This window comes from Erpetoichthys calabaricus, chromosome 6 (assembly GCF_900747795.2).
Source record: "Erpetoichthys calabaricus chromosome 6, fErpCal1.3, whole genome shotgun sequence".
Classification (NCBI taxonomy): domain Eukaryota; kingdom Metazoa; phylum Chordata; class Cladistia; order Polypteriformes; family Polypteridae; genus Erpetoichthys; species Erpetoichthys calabaricus.
The window spans coordinates 71,537,042-71,554,631 of record NC_041399.2 but is presented as its reverse complement, the minus strand read 5'-3'; the positions used below and the strand labels follow the sequence as shown (position 1 = coordinate 71,554,631).

At 37.3% G+C, this 17,590-nt stretch overlaps 1 protein-coding gene across 2 annotated transcripts in view; it reads left to right on the top strand.

Annotated features, from left to right (window-relative positions):
• Positions 1-17,590, top strand: part of gnal (guanine nucleotide binding protein (G protein), alpha activating activity polypeptide, olfactory type) — a 334,655-nt gene that overhangs the window by 230,900 nt on the left and 86,165 nt on the right. For both annotated transcript variants that reach the window (XM_028803686.2, XM_028803687.2), the window contains exon 5: positions 3,683-3,780. In XM_028803686.2, coding sequence (XP_028659519.1) covers positions 3,683-3,780 — 98 coding nt within the window. The remainder of the gene's footprint in view (positions 1-3,682; positions 3,781-17,590) is intronic.

Sequence of the window (17,590 nt, the reverse complement as noted above, 5' to 3'; positions counted from 1 at the left end):
CTGCTTAGCTAAATGCTTTATTTGATTGACAGCTTTTCTTTATTTTTTAGCTGCAAATCTATTATATGCATATATTATGATTACATAAAGACAAATATTTATATTTTTTATACAGTATATCACCACCAAATTATAAAACATAACTTTCATGGAATTTAAAATATGGTCTTCCACTTTTTTTTTTTTTTTAGGAAACAAGCCCTACAGACTGAGTTGTGGCCCGTATTCATGCAATGTGTAGTAGGAAATCTAGTTCTGGCTTTCAATATGATTGAGGATGTTTTATTATTAGTTTTTATTAGTATTAGTACAATCCAACATATTTTTTGTTTACTACACAATCTGTATTGTGCATCTACATATATTAGATTTATTAATACACTAGATTAATACTTGTTGAGATCTTAAACTGGTGTGGTCCCATTTTTTAAAAAAATGGCTGAGGAACACAACAGTTTTCTTTTGCCTTTGGTCAGTTTATCTGTTTTACTATAAAATTATGGTGCTTGTATGCAAGTTTGTTTTAAATTATTGATGCAGAAATCTTTAATAATCAATAGAAACAATACATTGTATACTGGAAATGAAAAGATCCAAAAAGACAACTTTGTGTAGAAACTAATACAGTGGAACCTCGAGATACGAGCACCTCTGTATACGAGAAATTCAAAATACGAGGAAAGTGTGAGCGAAAAATTCAGCTCTAAATACGAGCATTGGCTCGCGTAACGAGCCACGAGCCAGGCTGTGGGTATAGCTCGCGGCTTAGCAAGGGGGCGTGGTAGCAGTTGCGAGCCGCGATCTGCGGTGTCTGCGTTTCTCACTTAAGTGCACAGGTGGGAAACTGCCCACATCCATGATTGTTCCTGTGGCTGATGGGCTGCAGCTGCCATGTCCTCCCCGCATATATAGAGAAGCGCGAGCCGGTTAAGGGGGAGAAAAAGTAAAAGAAAAGAGAGAGAGAGAGAGAGAGAAGGCAGGCAGGCAGGCAGGCAAGTGCAGGCTCGCGTGTAGCTGAACAGGCGAGCCAAACAGCTGAAGCAGGACGGTGTAGAGAAGGTCAGCTGCATTAAGAGTGTCTCGCCTGTTGCAGAGCCCGCAGGTGAGACGCAACAGAGAAGAAGCACCGGCGATTGTCATCTGTTTTTTAAAGACGGCATCCTTTTGACGTTTTAACCTCGTGTTAAAGGATTGTTATTCTTGTGTATTTTAAACCTCCACTTCACAACTGTTTTAAGGATTATTTATTTAAAGATTTATTGAATGCTCTACTGCACTTTGGACACCTGTTTTGATTCTTTTAATAATCAGTTATATTATTTACCAGTGTTATTTATTAAAGGTAGACTACAGTATATATAATTTATCAGTGTTATTTGTTAGGAAAATTGATTTTTATGTTAATATATTTGGGGTGCAGAACGGATTAACTGGATTTCCATTATTTTCAATGGGGAAGTTTGTTCTAGATACGAGAAATTCGCTATACAAGCTCAGTTCTGGAACGAATTAAACTCGTATCTAGAGGTTCCACTGTACTTGAAAGCTAAACTTTTTGGCAGTTTATGTTTTCCATTTGTAGACATAGTGACTGTTTCTGTGCAGATGTCGCTAGAGGTTGACATCAAAGGCTACAAGGCTGAAAATATCTCTACATGTCAACAAAAGTCATGTATAATCAATTTTTTGGGTTTGTACACTGAATGTCATTTTCCAGGCTCCTGTGAATACAAAAAATATGTTGTTTGTAGCAACAGGCATAAAAACCAGGTACAATATATGGCACTAGTGCAGCAAATATTATAAACGGCTTGCAGTTTGTTGCTTTGAACAGCATTATACAATTGAAAATTATCATGTATAGTTTGCTCATACATTTTCATATATTTTTGAGTTGCATTTTTTACACAATTCAAGTAGTAAAAAATAATTTTTGACATCTGACATCACAAAAAAGAAAATTTTCTTAAAAAATCAGCCTTGAAAAAGTATAAGTATACAGTAATCCCTCCTCCATCGCGGGGGTTGCGTTCCAGAACCCCCCGCGAAAGGTGAAAATCCGCGAAGTAGAAACCATATGTTCATATGGTTCTTTTTATATACTTTAAGCCCTTATAAACTCTCCCACACTATTATAAACATTTCCTGCACAATTATACAGCATAAACCCTCTGTATTCTCTTAGATATTAGGTAAGATTCATTGAAATTATGTATGTAAACACAGTTTATATACAGTAAAACCTAAATATTATTTTAAAGATATCGAGCGTCTCCGATATCACATATGTTACAGCCATTATGACAGACAGGCCACCAGCAATAAATACGTACAATGCAAGAAAAATTGTATACAATAAAATGTGTGTACAGTGACACTAAACTATGTACATGTAATAAGTACTGTACATAGATAATTAATTATGGTTACTCACCAACAATGACACGATGACTTGTCCAATAACGATGAGTTTAATTTTACTGCACAACAAAGGAGAGCGTTACAGCTCTTCTAAAGGAGCCTCTTCAGGCGACTGTGTAGCACCGCCGTCATTCTTCTTCCATCAGTCTTCAACCCAAATCCCTAAAGCAGATTCCATCCAGACTACTGTCTTATCACGTCCACTTGCAACTCGTTTTGCACCCTGGTTAAAGGACACTGCGGCTGTAGATCTTATATGCTTTTCCTCCTTTTTCAATAAAAAGAATCGTGGACTCATTGATGCCGTAATGGTGTCCTGCAGCGGTGTAGCTGTTCCCTTCCTTCAACATATCCAAAACTTTTACCTTTTCTGCAATCATTTGCATCTTCTGCTGGCGTTTGGACACGGCCCCTGAAGCAGTAGCAGGAGCACGTTAATGCTGAATGAGTGAGATGAGACTTCCTGGTTAATGCAGCACTCCGTCGCTGAGGCAATCAGCACACAGGAACTTTAACTGTGTGCTCTGATTAGGTAGCTTCTCAGTCATCCGCCAATAGCGTCTCTTGTATGAAATCAACTGGGCAGACCAACTGAGGAAGCATGTACCAGAAGTAAAAAGACCCATTGTCCGCAGAAACCCGCGAAGCAGCGAAAAATCCGTGTTATATATTTAGATATGCTTACATATAAAATCCGCGATAGAGTGAAGCCGCGAAAGTCGAAGCGTGATATAGCGAGGGATTACTGTATTCGTCTAATTTTTCAAATTATGTTTTTAATATCAATGATGGCGGAACAGCACACAGATTTCCTAAGCTTTTTTGTGACAATGTAATCTTAAACACAATAATCATAATATGCGTAGTTCCATTAATTCTGACAAGGGTTAACATACTAAAAATGCAAACTTCCCATGTAATATGATTTATGTGTTCAGATGAATTTAGTTAATATATACAGTAATTTGTGAAAAGATTAGACAGTTATAAGAAGTTTTTTTTTCTTTATTTGAGCAGTGAAGGACTTCAGAATTTTATTTGCAGAAATTCACATTACACTGCAGTTACATCCCCCACCCCTTACTGTAGCATGTTAAATATATGATGCATAGTATAATATGTAATCAGTTTATAATGTTTTTCTGAGTAAACCTGATTATACTTGCTATGGAATTATAAAGATTCAGAGTATAAAAACTGCTTTTTGGACTCTTGTATTAAATTTAAGACAATGTCCTACATGTGTTTCTCTTTTAAACAGGAATTCTTTGACCATGCAAAGAAGCTTTGGGATGATGAAGGAGTAAAGGCTTGTTTTGAGCGTTCAAATGAATACCAGCTCATTGACTGTGCGCAGTAGTAAGTATATAAAATTGTTTATTTTTTATGTATATTATAAATTTTGGGGTTTATATAGTGTATTCATGATATTACAGTTCGCACATGTGCATATGTACATATGCTATATATTTTTCTGTAAAACGTGTAGAAGCCAGTTGGAGCTTCTGCCTGCTACATGTTTAGGTGTATCATAAGTTCACCCTTTGGGTTTTCCAGTGCTCTCAGTTTTTGTGTCACTTGTTTGGACTGTGTGTAATGTCTAGGGAGGTTGAACTTTCAATGTTTTTTGACTTGCATCCCCTGCTGCTGAAGTCTGCAAAGTTTCTTAACTAAGGGAGTTGTTGTTATAGTCATTTCTTAGTCAGCTGAATACCTATGCAAATAGCATATTTCATTTTTTGGCTTTAACAGTGTTTGCTTACAAAAAATTGTCTTCAGAAGTTTAATTCCTGAGTCTGTGGTTTTGGAATATGAATACAGATAGTGAAGAACAAAGTATAATACAGTTTAAGTAATTTTAAAGGGTCATAATAGTTTAGTAAGGTACTGTCAACATTATTTATGAAAAGAATCTATGGAAATGTTTATTAAAACATTCAGCGGGTTGGAAAATGGATGGATGGATGAAAGTAAAATCTGTTAAAATCCCTTTGGTATATCAAAAAGAGGAAAACAAAACACTGTTTTTCATACATACAGTTAGGTCCATAAATATTTGGACAGAGACAACTTTTTTCTAATTTTGGTTCTGTACATTACCATAATGAATTTTTAATGAAATAACTCAGGTGCAGTTGAAGTGCAGACTTTCTGCTTTAATTCAGTGGGGTGAACAAAACAATTGCAAAAAAATGTGAAGCAACTAAAGCATTTTTTTAACACAATCCCTTCATTTCAGGGGCTCAAAAGTAATTGGACAAACTAAATAACTGGAAATAAAATGTTCATTTCTAATACTTGGTTGAAAACCCTTTGCTGGCAATGACAGCCTGAAGTCTTGAACTCATGGACATCACCAGATGCTGGGTTTCCTCCTTTCTAATGCTCTGCCAGGCCTTTACTGCAGCGGCTTTCAGTTGTTGTTTGTTTGTGGGCCTTTCTGTCTGAAGTTTAGTCTTCAACAAGTGAAATGCATGCTCGATTGGGTTAAGATCAGGTGACTGACTTGGCCATTCAAGAATTTTCCACTTCTTTGCTTTAATAAACTCCTGGGTTGTTTTGGCTGAATGTTTTGGGTCATTGTCCATCTGTATCATGAAATGCCGCCCAATCAGTTTGACTGCATTTAGCTGGATTTGAGCAGACAGTATGTCTCTGAACACCTCAGAATTCATTTGGCTGCTTTTGTCCTGTGTCACATCATCAATAAACACTAGTGTCCCAGTGCCACTGGCAGCCATGCACGCCAAAGCCATCACACTGCCTCCACCGTGTTTTACAGATGATGTGGTATGCTTTGGATAATGAGCTGTTCCACGCCTTCTCCATACGTTTTTCTTGCCATCATTCTGGTAGAGCTTGATCTTGGTTTCATCTGTCCAAAGAATGTTTTTCCAGAACTGTGCTGGCTTTTTTAGATGTTCTTTAGCAAAGTCCAATCTAGCCTTTCTATTCTTGAGGCTTATGAGTGGCTTGCACCTTGCATTGCACCCTCTGTATTTACTTTCATGCAGTCTTCTCTTTATGGTAGACTTGGATATCGATACGCCTACCCCCTGGACAGTGTTGTTCACTTGGTTGGCTGTTGTGAAGGGGTTTCTCTTCACCATGGAAATGATTCTGCGATCATCCACCACTGTTGTCTTCCGTGGACGTCCAGGTCTTTTTGCGTTGCTGAGTTCACCAGTGCTTGCTTTCTTTCTCAGGATGTACCAAACTGTAGATTTTAAAAGTATAACGATGGCTTCTTTCACCTGCATGGAGAGCTCCTTTGACCGCATGTTGTCTCTTCACAGCAAAATCTCCACATGCAAGCACCACACCTCAAATCAGCTCCCGGCCTTTTATCTGCTTAATTGATAATGACATAACGACGGACTTGCCCACACCTGCCCAAGAAATAGCCTTTGAGTCAATTGTCCAATTACTTTTGAGCCCCTGAAATGAAGGGATTGTGTTAAAAAATGCTTTAGTTGCTTCACATTTTTATGCAATCATTTTGTTCACCCCACTGAATTAAAGCTGAAAGTCTGCACTTCAACTGCATCTGTGTTGTTTCATTTAAAATTCATTGTGGTAATGTACAGAACCAAAATTGGAAAAAAGTTGTCTCTGTCCAAATATTTATGGACCTAACTGTATTACTTAAAATCATAACAACAATTTTGAAGAGAATAAGCCATAGTTCATCAATCCCTATACAGCTAACTTTTGTATAATCCAATTTAGTTTTGAAGGTTCCCAAATTACTAATATCCCTACTACTGATTGATAATTTATTCTAAATATCTTTTTTTATGTGAAGAAAAATTTTGTAACATTTGTGAAAAGCTTGCACTGTTCTCTTAACCTCTTTGTTTAAACAATATTCAGCTCTTTCAATATTCACTCACAGCTGCTAACATCTAGTCCTATAATAAGTTTATGAGCTCATATCTTTTTTTCTATTATTGTTATATTCTTTTTGTAATAGAGAGAGCAAAGCTGCACACGCTATTCCAAATGAAGCCTTACTCTATTGTATTGTATAGCTTACAAAGAACCTCCCTTAACTTGTACTTGACATATTCTCCTATGTAACCTAACATAGTAATTGCCTTCTTAATCACTTCTATGCACTTTTGATATGGACAGTGCCAGGTATCTCCTTTTTTTACTTCATATGGCATATGAGGTATGTTACATTTATTTACATTTAAGTTCATCTTAAATTGTTTAACTTTTTTTGTTGAAATTATTAAAATCAAATAACATTCCATATAAGCAAGTCAAGTTTTACAAAACTAGGTTCGAAACAAATCAACCCCCACCCCTGAGAAAGAGAGCTAGGTCAACAGAATAAAACTTTAATTGTAGGAAAAATTAGTAAATAAATATATAGAAATAAATAGAATTAAAAAAGGGAAGAGAATCTGCTTCCTCAATTTAAATGCTTAATCTAAAATACTATTGATTAGATCCTGCCAGGTTTTGAAGAAGTTTTATACAGATCATCTTAGTGAGAATTAGATTTTTTCCAATTTATTATACTATATAATATCTGTTATCCACTGACTTAAAAGAGATGACTTGAGCATTTGAACAAGATAAGTCTACATGCCAATAGTGAATTAAAGGCAATTACAGTTTGTTTGTCCTTCTTCACTTTAAGCCCATCTGGAAGTACACCAAACACAGCTGTTAGTGGATTAGCAGGGATTGTGACTTCAAGGCTGTCTGAAGGGCATTTAATGATTTTGGTCCAAAGTGATGTTAATTTGGGATATGTCCAAAACATATGGCCCAATGAGGCTGGAACTTGATTGCAACGTTCACAAGTTGGATCTTGCCCTGGGAACATATAAGATAATTTTAAATGAGACAGATACGCTCTATATGTAATTTTAAGTTGGATAATTGTATGCTTTGAACATATGGAGCTAGAGTGAATTCTGTGCGTGGCTGCCTTCCACTCCTTTCCTGAAATGTTGAGTAAGAGATCCTTTTCCCACTGTTCTCTGGGATCTTTGAAAGGGAGGGACTTTAAAAGGTTTTTATGTATTGCAAAAATGCTGTCTGAGTCCTCAAGATTGATCAATATATTTTCCAGAATAGAGGTTGGTGGGAGGTGAGGAAAATTGGGCAGGTTTTGTTTAACATAGTTTCAAATTTGGAGGTAGTGAAAGAAATGTGTTGCTGGAAAGTTAAATTTGGAGTGTAATTGTCTGTAGGATGCGAAGATGTTGTCTTTGTATAGATCTCTAAGTGATTTAATCCCAAATGTTTTCCATATATTAAAAACTGTGTACGTTTGAGTGGGTGGAAAAAGGTGGTTATCGTGCAAAGGTGCCAGAGAAAAAACTTCTCTGTCTTGAAGTACTTCCTACATTGGTTCCATATTCTGAGTGAATGAAGCACAGTTGGCGTTGTTAGTATATTGGCAAAAAATTGTAGTTATTGGGGTACAAAGTAAGGAATATAAAGAAGTAGTGCATGATTTTATTTCTATTGCAGACCAAGCCTGTGTATGTTCATTTATTTGTGTCTATGTCCAGGTTTTTATAGCTTGTATATTTGCTGCCCAGTAATAAAACTATAAGTTAGGTAGAGTCATGCCACCTTCTGTCTTAGGTCTTTGTAGGGTCACCCTTTGGATACGTGGATGTTTTGAATTTCAAAGTAAATTAGGTTATTATTGAATGTAACTTCTTAAAAAATTATTTTTGTGATGTATATTGGAATGTTGTAAATAGAAAAAGAAGCTTAGGAAGGATATTCATCTTGACAGTGTTAATTCTTCCAGCTAAAGTGAGATGGAAGGTAGACCATCTAGGCAAGTCTTGCTTAATTGTTTCCATACATACAGCAAAATTTTGTTGATAAAAAGCTTTATGTTTATTTGTGATGTTAACCCCTAGGTATTTAAAATGATCTGTAATGATGAAAGGGAAGGTGTCCAATCTAATATTGTGTGCTTGAGAGTTCACTGGAAATAGCACACTTTTATTCAAATTAATTCTGAGACCACAAATCTTTTGAAATTCTGTTAGTGCTGTTAGGACTGCAGGCACAGCATTTTGTATATCTGATATATATATAGTACCATATCATCTGCAAATAGTGAAATTTTCTGTTCAAATCCTTCTCTGATAATCCCCTTTATCTCATAAGCATTTCGACAGTGAACTGCCAGTGGCTTAATGGCGATTGCAAACAGCAGTGGTGACAAGGGGCAGTTTGAAGTAGTCTGAAATAATGTTGTTAATACAAACTCACGCTTCTGGACTGGTGTATAGTTGTTTGATCCATGCACAAATGTTTGGGCCAAACCCAAATTTCTCCAATGTACTGAAAAGGTAGTTCCTTTCAACCGTATCAAATGCTTTTTCTGCATTCAATGATGATAATATCTCCATGGTGTTAGACTTTGTGGGTGAATATATTACATTAAGCAGTCATCAAAGATTGGAAGCTAAGTGTCTGCCTTCTAGCTAGGACTTTGGAGAGTATCTTAACATCATTATTTAGATGTGAGATTGGTCTGTATGATGCGCATTGTAATAAGTCTTTATTTTGTTTAGGATAGACGGTAATGAATGCTTGGCAAAAAGTTTAAGGTAGAATTGTATTGTCTGTAGCTTCTGTAAATGTTGCTAATAAGAGGGGAGCTAATTTTATTGAGATTTTTTTTATAAAATTCGGCAGGGTATCCATCAGGGCCTGCTGCTTTGCCACTCTGAAGTAAATTTATAGAATCTAGTAATTCTGATAATGCCAGAGGTTTATAGAATTCCTCTACACTGAGAGTATTCAGTTGTGATAAGCTGAAATGCATCCAAAAACGCATTTTATAATTGGCTAATTTGGAAAATTTTCCTCCCATCATAATCCTTTGTTGTCTTGATAATTTTCCACCCAACTGCACAGTGCACCTTGAATACCTAGTTCTTTCAGTTTGATCGCTAGCTTCCTTATGTGTTAATTTATCAAAAGTCTTTTAAAAAAACAAAGGTACTATAAGTAATATTGTATACAAGTGTGCCACTTCCTCACCCAAGGATTGGCCTGATTCCTTTCATTTAAGTATATTTTATTAATTTTACGAATCACATTGCAATGAATTAAACATAACAAAAAAGAATTCATCCAATGCTACTTCCATTCATTTATGTTCCTGAGGAAATTAAATTCATATTAGGATCCCATCACTACACTATGTAGAAAGCTATTTGACTAAAAAACAGAATTTTCCTTAGTTCTAACATTCAGGTGGAAATAAAAGTTTGACTGAGGCCTGTCTTGTTTATTTTAAAAACAACATTAGGAAATTGTTGTGAAACTCTTAGAAAGCTTTTATTCTCTTCTTGCAGGGAAAAAAGTTTTATCTTTTCTAATTTTAAATAAAATAATGCATAATTTTAAGTTTGCAATAAAAGCAAGTATAAGCAAGCAGTGTAGTAGAATATACTGCAATAGATTTTTCTTGAGTGTTCTCTCAGTCCAGTTTGGTGTTACTCTAAATAATGCTGTTAGAGGATTTAGAGTAATTATAAATCAAAAGCTATAGGAAAATAAGTAAAGATTTTCCCAGCTGCTTTGAGCACAGGAAAATATTTGAATATATTTGTTGTGGAAAGGCACATGTTTGATAACACTATTCAGGTCTTATGTGGAATATGTTTTGGATAATGTTGGTCAGGATAGATGTTTGCAATTAACATTTTTAACTGAATTATGCCATGCTTTTAATAAATGGATAAAGAATACTGCTGCATAGATTGCTGATTGTCATTCATCATCACAAATTTTGGTTAAAAGTCCAGCTCCTAATGTTGGCTTATCATCCAGGAATACATTTTTTGGGTTAAGTCTGTAAATGTATTTTTGTCAGGGGATGGTATAGTTTAACAATGCACATTGTTGGAAAATTTGGAAGTTTGGCTTGTTTCTTTTGACGGTGTTTGTTGTTTGCATATAGTAAAAGTATTGTGCTGCTGAAAGATTATATCAGTGAGGTAATTGTTCAAACGGTGTAAACCTCTTGTCAATGTTGAGGTCTCTAATATTAAGTAACTTACTTCCACAAGATTTTATTAGTTATTTATGGCTGTTCACAGAAATGATTGACAATAGCATCTGACCATTAAAGTGTTTCCTATATTGGCTCCATATGTTGAGCAAGTGTTGCACTGTCAGATTATGGGTAAATTTTCAGCAAGTGCAAAACCATAGGGCAAGGCATATAGTGAAGAGTTAGGATGGGATTTCCTTTCTTGTAGTAACCAGACAGGTAGTATTTCAGTGGTTTCTGCTTCTGTCCATAATCCTAAAATACATACAGTATATTCATAGTCCAGTAGTAACATTAATTAAATAATGCCATACCCTTGTCACTGCTACACCGTTAAACACGCATGCAGCAGAGTACATGCATTAGTGGAGGTATTGAGCAGTGAAAATGGACAGAGAACATTGTGAAACTGAAGCTGTAGCAGACAATAAAGTTGTACATGATGACACAGAAGAACTTTTGCCAAAAAAAGGAGCCGTGCCTGTTGTGTCTGGAGATACTTTGGTTTTAAAAGGTCAGATGTGGACCAAACAACTATTTACTGCAAATGATGTTGAGCTAAAGTTGTCGCCGGCAACATGAGCAATATACTACACCACCTTAGCCTCAAACATGCTTTGGAGAGCCATGAATGTATTGAACTAAGATTGGCACCCTCCACATCCTCGGGTAAAACTGAAAAAGCTGGAGGACACTCGAGTCAGACGTCACTTGCATTTGCTAGAGATACTGCCTACGACAAAAAAAGCAAGCAGTGGATCGAGATAACCAACTCCATTACAATTCATATAGCTAACGTGTCAGCGGACAGAGATTGTTAACGTTAACAGAAAGTGTAGTTGGTTTACAAAATATATTTACTCTTTAATCCTTTTCTAAGACTTGTTTGGTGCAATACAACTTTTGACAAGCACCTCTGGATATTTTACTAAGTCTAAATGCCTCTTTGGATGGTTGAAAATATGTTGTCAAAATTATAGTTTTAAGTTGTTTGCAAAATTTGTTCAATAAAAAGGTTCTATATTTTGACTGCAACTGTCATGCAATGTGATTCCTTCTCTTCATTAGTGCCACCCCCTTGAAAACTATCATTTTATGGAGCCATGCAAACCTGTATTAATACAATGTACAATTGTCATGACAGTGGAATAGGTTATTCATAGCCAGTCTACTGCAATAATTGCAGGGGAAAATGTGGTTAACATCCATTCATGCATGGGGAAAAAAATACCATCGAATACCGTGAAACCGGTATAATTTTGAAAAATACCATGATATAGAATTTTGGTCATACCGCCCAGCACTACCCAGCAGTGAGTTGAGAATAGTTCCAAGAGGTAGTTACCCTTGATAAAATTTGAATTACTGTCATTGGGCATGTGAGCAAAAGCAGTAGGATCCCTAGTGAAGAGCACCTTCTAGCACTCTCCAAGAAGGCTTAATAATCTGACCCATTTGTCAGTGCATAAGCACAGAGAAGTGTTAAAGCCCTTTGCCCTACTCAAAGTCACTGGGAGGTGACTCTCCCGTTCACTGGGCTAAATTCCAACATATACGTGCCAAGTTATCCCACACCTGGCCAACACCTCTCACCCTGCGCAACTGTAAAGTAGAATAAAATCCAGCGCCTCTCCAGGAGTTTGCTTCCAGAGTCTGTGCTATGTGTTAAGATGAACCTCTCTGTGAACTAGCACCTAATCATGGTGGAGGGGTTTGTGTATCAAAGTGATCCTAGGCTCTATGTTGTTTTGAACATCTTCCCCTGGTAGAATCACCTTAGGCAAATTGGTAATGGCTGAGGGACCAGAGGAAGGGTGGTTCACATGACCATTATGAGGAAAAGAAACAAAGACACAGTATCCTTGTCTGGAAAAGGGAGACCCAGGCCCTGCCCTGGATCAAGACAACTCAGTGGGTGCCATGGGACCCAGCTGGGTAAAGTCCAAAGGAGCAACATGGGTTTATCCTCCAATTTGCCCACCACCTTTAGGAGGAGCCATAAAGGTTTTTTGGGTGGCATTTGAAGGCAAGTGCCTTGGTGGACCAATGCCAAGCTACCAAAACTGAATCTAGGAACATAAAATGTGAACTCTGCGACTAGGAGAGCACCCAAACTAGTGTTTGCAAGGTTCCGTCAATATAACTGTATCTCATCATTCCTAATTACCATTTTACCCATTGCCTTCATGTCCTCTACAGCTGATGCTGGAATTAATTTTCTTGTATATGTAATACGTTTTTTTTTTTCTTTTGCTGTTTCTTTACCTAGTACAGAACTCTCTTAAATTTTCAAAAGGATCTACAACTTCTAATGAATTTATCCATCATTGCTTGTAATGTACTTGAACCTATTGAGCCTATGCTCAACACTCCTCAATGACCATCTCTATACGTCAACGTTAGTCTCTTTTATTGTTTGTCTCATTTGCTCAGACTTTGTCTTCAAGTCAAGTCAAGTTGGGGAACATGCACTGGTACAGTGCGTTGCCACACCCACTACACGACGAAACAACTCGGGATCCCGGTTTGCAACCCCCCTGGCAGACATGCGGTCCAGTCCCTCCCTCCGGAAATGACCCTGTATTTGTCACAGCCAGGTGTTACGTGGGTGACCCCTTGGGCTGGTCCAGCCACTCAGGTCCCCAACAATGAGGATCTTACGAGCCGGATCACCCTCGGGGAAACGTGGCCGTAGTGCCGTAACTGATGCTCCCTCACAATGCAGGTAATGTGCCTCATTCGGGACTCCATGAGCAACCGCTCATTTGACACAAAGTCAAATCAACGGTACCCAAGGATTTTCCAAAGATACACAGTACCAAAGGAGTCCAGTCTTCATCTCAGGTCACTGGATCGCGTCCATGTCTCGCAACCATATAGCAAGACAGGAAGCACCAGGACTCTAAAGACTTGGACCTTAATCCTTTTGCGTAGATATCGGGAGTGCCACACTCCCCTTTCCAGCGACTTCATGACCCCCATGCTCTCCCAATTCGTCTACTAACTTCATAGGAAGAGTCACCAGAGACATGAATGTCACTGCCAAGGTAAGTAAACCTCTCAACAAGGTCGACACTCTCTTCGCAAACAGACACACTGCTGATGGCTATGCCCAAGAGGTCATTAAAGGCCTGGATCTTGGTTTTTATCCAGTACACTCGCAAGCCCAGACACTCAGACTCCTCACTCAGTTTCTCGAGCGCCCTGATCAGAGCCCCCATTGACTCCGCAAAGATCACAGCATCATCAGCAAAGTCAAGATCCATGAATCTTTCTTCACCAACAGATGCCCCACAGCTGCTGGACCCCACGACCTTGCCCAACACCCAGTCCATACACCCCTGACGAACCCCAGAATCAATTGGGAAAAACGCAGGGAGGTCCTGCCTCCACTCTGCACAGCACTCACAGTACCAGTGTACAGGCCAGCCAGTAATTTGTCTTCACTGAGTTTCAAATCAAAAGTTATCAGATGTTTTTGCCTTTGCCTTCTTCCAAAACACTGTGAAGCATGTGATTAAGTCTTAATAATTTCTGCCCCTGAATTCAGTCGTGATTATGCTTTCAAATTTGTTTTAACATACTGATAAAAAAGTAAAAAAATGTAAAAGTATGTAGTTCCCATATTCAATGTAAAGCAATTTAATCTAAATAAGCAGTGCCCCAGATCTTGGAAAGTATTTGCAGGGTATTGGAGGTCAGTTGACTCATTAATTTAAGATACTGGGCATTAAACTAATGATTGCTGCATTTGACTTTTTTTTGCTAGCTAACCCCTGTAAGAGTGTTTTCTTCATTTTTAAAGTAAAATACTAGCATCTAGTCAAATGATTGAAATGATTTGAAAAGCACATTGTTTTTTACATTAAAACATCATTGCTTTTGTCTGTGCAAAAAAATTAGAAAAAGCAGACATATATAAATCAGTTGATGAATATGTTGTTAGTAGTTTACATTTTATAGTTCAAATGTATTGTCATGTGTACACAATATAATGAAATTGGTACAGTACTTTTATGTTTCTCACAGACTAGTTGCAATATCAAAATACCAACCAGAGGCAGTGAATGTAAACATTAACACTAGAATTACCAGAGCCTATGAAAAAACTCGTAAATCCGTCCCACCTTAAATCGCGTCTTAGATCCGTTTGCACCTCTCCGCCAGAGTCCTTTGTCATTTAAATGTGCTGATAAACAAAAGCTACTAGCAGCCAGCTATTCCATCCCCCCACCGACTTAGAACGAATTTCTCCTAGCTCATGGCTTGCCTTGATTTGATTTTCTGGGATTGAAGTGGAGTTTTAGAGTGGAAATAATATAGTGTTATTTGGAATACACGCATTACATGTGTGTTCCGTTTCTATAGTAGTCTGTGCAAGCACATTTTTAAAACAGAAACGTTTTTCATATTCTAATAGTAAATGACAAAATGTAGGCATAAACTATATAACGTATGAAGCCTGAAGTCCATATATCAAAGAAACACTTTCACAAAAGGTACAAATAAGAGAACACGCGTTATAGGTCTGCAGTGTACCACAATGCATACTACCGCCCCCCCCCCCCCCCCCCCCCAAAAGGGTTCTGACACACAAACGCTGGCGAAGCTGCCTTCTTCGTATCTCACCATCACTTGAAATCAGCAGTTCTTAGCATTGCACCACGCAAGCTGTCGTATCATCCACCAACTGTAACTTGCTTTCTTTATTCTTCGGTTATAGTCTTGAATAAAAGTACACTTTTATTTATGTGAAAACAGCTGTGTCAGATGGGGTTGTATGGATTGATAAGCAGCTAAGAACTGCTGATTTCAAGTGACGGTGAGATACGAAGAAGGCAGCTTCGCCAGCGTTTGTGTGTCAGAACCCTTTGGGGGGGGGGGGGTTGGGGCGGTAGTATGCATCGTGGTACACTGCAGACCTATAGCGCGTCTTTATGTCAGATGGGGTTGTATGGATTAATTCTGAATGCGACTGCGAGAATGAAAAGTGAATTAAAAAAAAAAAAAAAAAAAGCTAACCTTTACCAGTATCATAAGTTACACCGGCTGTTACAGACTGAAATCAAATTTATGTTGTTATTCTAAAATTGTAAGAATAAGAGCAGTTCATTTCTCGAAGTGCAGCCATGCGGGATCGAACTCGCCACCCTCTGATCCCCAGTCAGGAGCTGATACCATTACGCCACCGCGGCGGTTGTAGTAAGAATGTCAATGTGGCATGCTAACGCGGCTTTTTTTTTTGTGCAGTTATATTTTCGAATAAAAGCGCACGTGTTCTCTTATTTGTACCTTTTGTGAAAGTGTTTCTTTGATATATGGACTTCAGGCTTCATACGTTATATAGTTTATGCCTACATTTTGTCATTTACTATTAGAATATGAAAAACGTTTCTGTTTTAAAAATGTGCTTGCACAGACTACTATAGAAACGGAACACACATGAAATGCGTGTATTCCAAATAACACTATATTATTTCCACTCTAAAACTCCACTTCAATCCCAGAAAATCAAATCAAGGCAAGCCATGAGCTAGGAGAAATTCGTTCTAAGTTGGTGGGGGGATGGAATAGCTGGCTGCTAGTAGCTTTTGTTTATCAGCACATTTAGATGACAAAGGACTCTGGCGGACAGGTGCAAACGGATCTAAGACGCGATTTAAGGTGGGACGGATTTACGAGTTTTTTCGTAGGCTCTGGTAATTCTAGTGTTAACCATTAATACAACATCATAGATTTTCGTGGGCAATATATAGAAGTAGTACTCCTAGAGTTGTGAGTATGAGTGGTCTTGTGACCTTTGGACAAAGCTGCCCTTGAATCCAGTTATCCAGTTAAAAATGCTTGCATTATTGGAGAAAAGTGACTGTGCAGTACAGCTGATTTCTTTAATAAAGCTATTGAACTTTTTAAGGCAGCTTGTATTATGTATAAAAAGAGAGCTGTCTGTAAGTAATATTCTGAGCTGACGTCATCAACCTCTACAAGTGCTTTCTTGTCCTGAGCTGAACAAATGCTGCACCAGGATGTAATGTAACCAGTGAGGGTGGGTTCCACTGTGCTTTTCTTATATGTCTAAGAAAGTAAAGACAATGGTGAACCTTTGTATTCAGAAGCCAACATGTGTGGTGCTAACTTTTGAACATCAGCAATAGTAACTTCAACAGATGTAAAATTGTCAACCATTTCCATAGTATTTAGCATTCTCTATGTTCCTGTTCTGAAGAGATACAAATGGGAAGTGGTCAAAACTATCTGAAATTTTGCATTTATCGTGTTCTAACACCAGTTTCTTAAGTCACTGCATCACAATATAAGTGAGTGCCGATGGGTACTAATCATTGAGATGATCCACTTTTGTATTTTTTGGCACAGAGATAACTGATATAATTCTGAAGCAGGTATAGACCATTAATTCTCTTAAGAGATACATAAAAAGGCATGCCAGCTAATTGTTTGTTACAAGATTTTAAAATTTGTCGTGAAATTCCATTCAGACCAAAATCCTTAAAGATGTTGACTTTTTTAAAAATCCTTCTTATGTCATCCAAAGATTCAGAGAAGGTTGAATCGTGTGGTGCCATATGCAGGCACACGGGAATATCTCTGGCCTACGAATCAATGTATATGTGAAAAGCATCAAGTTTGTTTGGGAGAAGGACAGTGGATGTGACAGGATAATATTATTTAAAGATACATAATATTTGAGATATAGAAGACATTGTCAAAGTCTGTATCACTAGAAAGCAGTTATTTGTTCTCCAAACATCAAGTTTGATGTCATCTTTTCACGTATATATACAGAAAACTTTCATCAGCATATAGTGTACTAATAATACACATTATACATACATAATAATTGTGAAAATTTAAATTGTATAAACAGAAAACATTTATCTGCATTATGGCTTTTTCATCAGGTTTGGAAAATAGGTTTTACCCGTAATTTTTTTTTTTTTTTTTTAAGGCATTGCATGATTTAAACATATAAACTTAAACTAAGTTACAGGAGGTCAAATCACATAATAATGTCTATTAAATTGCTGAAGGTGTTTGGGAAGATGTTTGCTTGGAAACTGGGTGAAAAACATTTTCTAAAATCATCTCATTTCTGAAGTG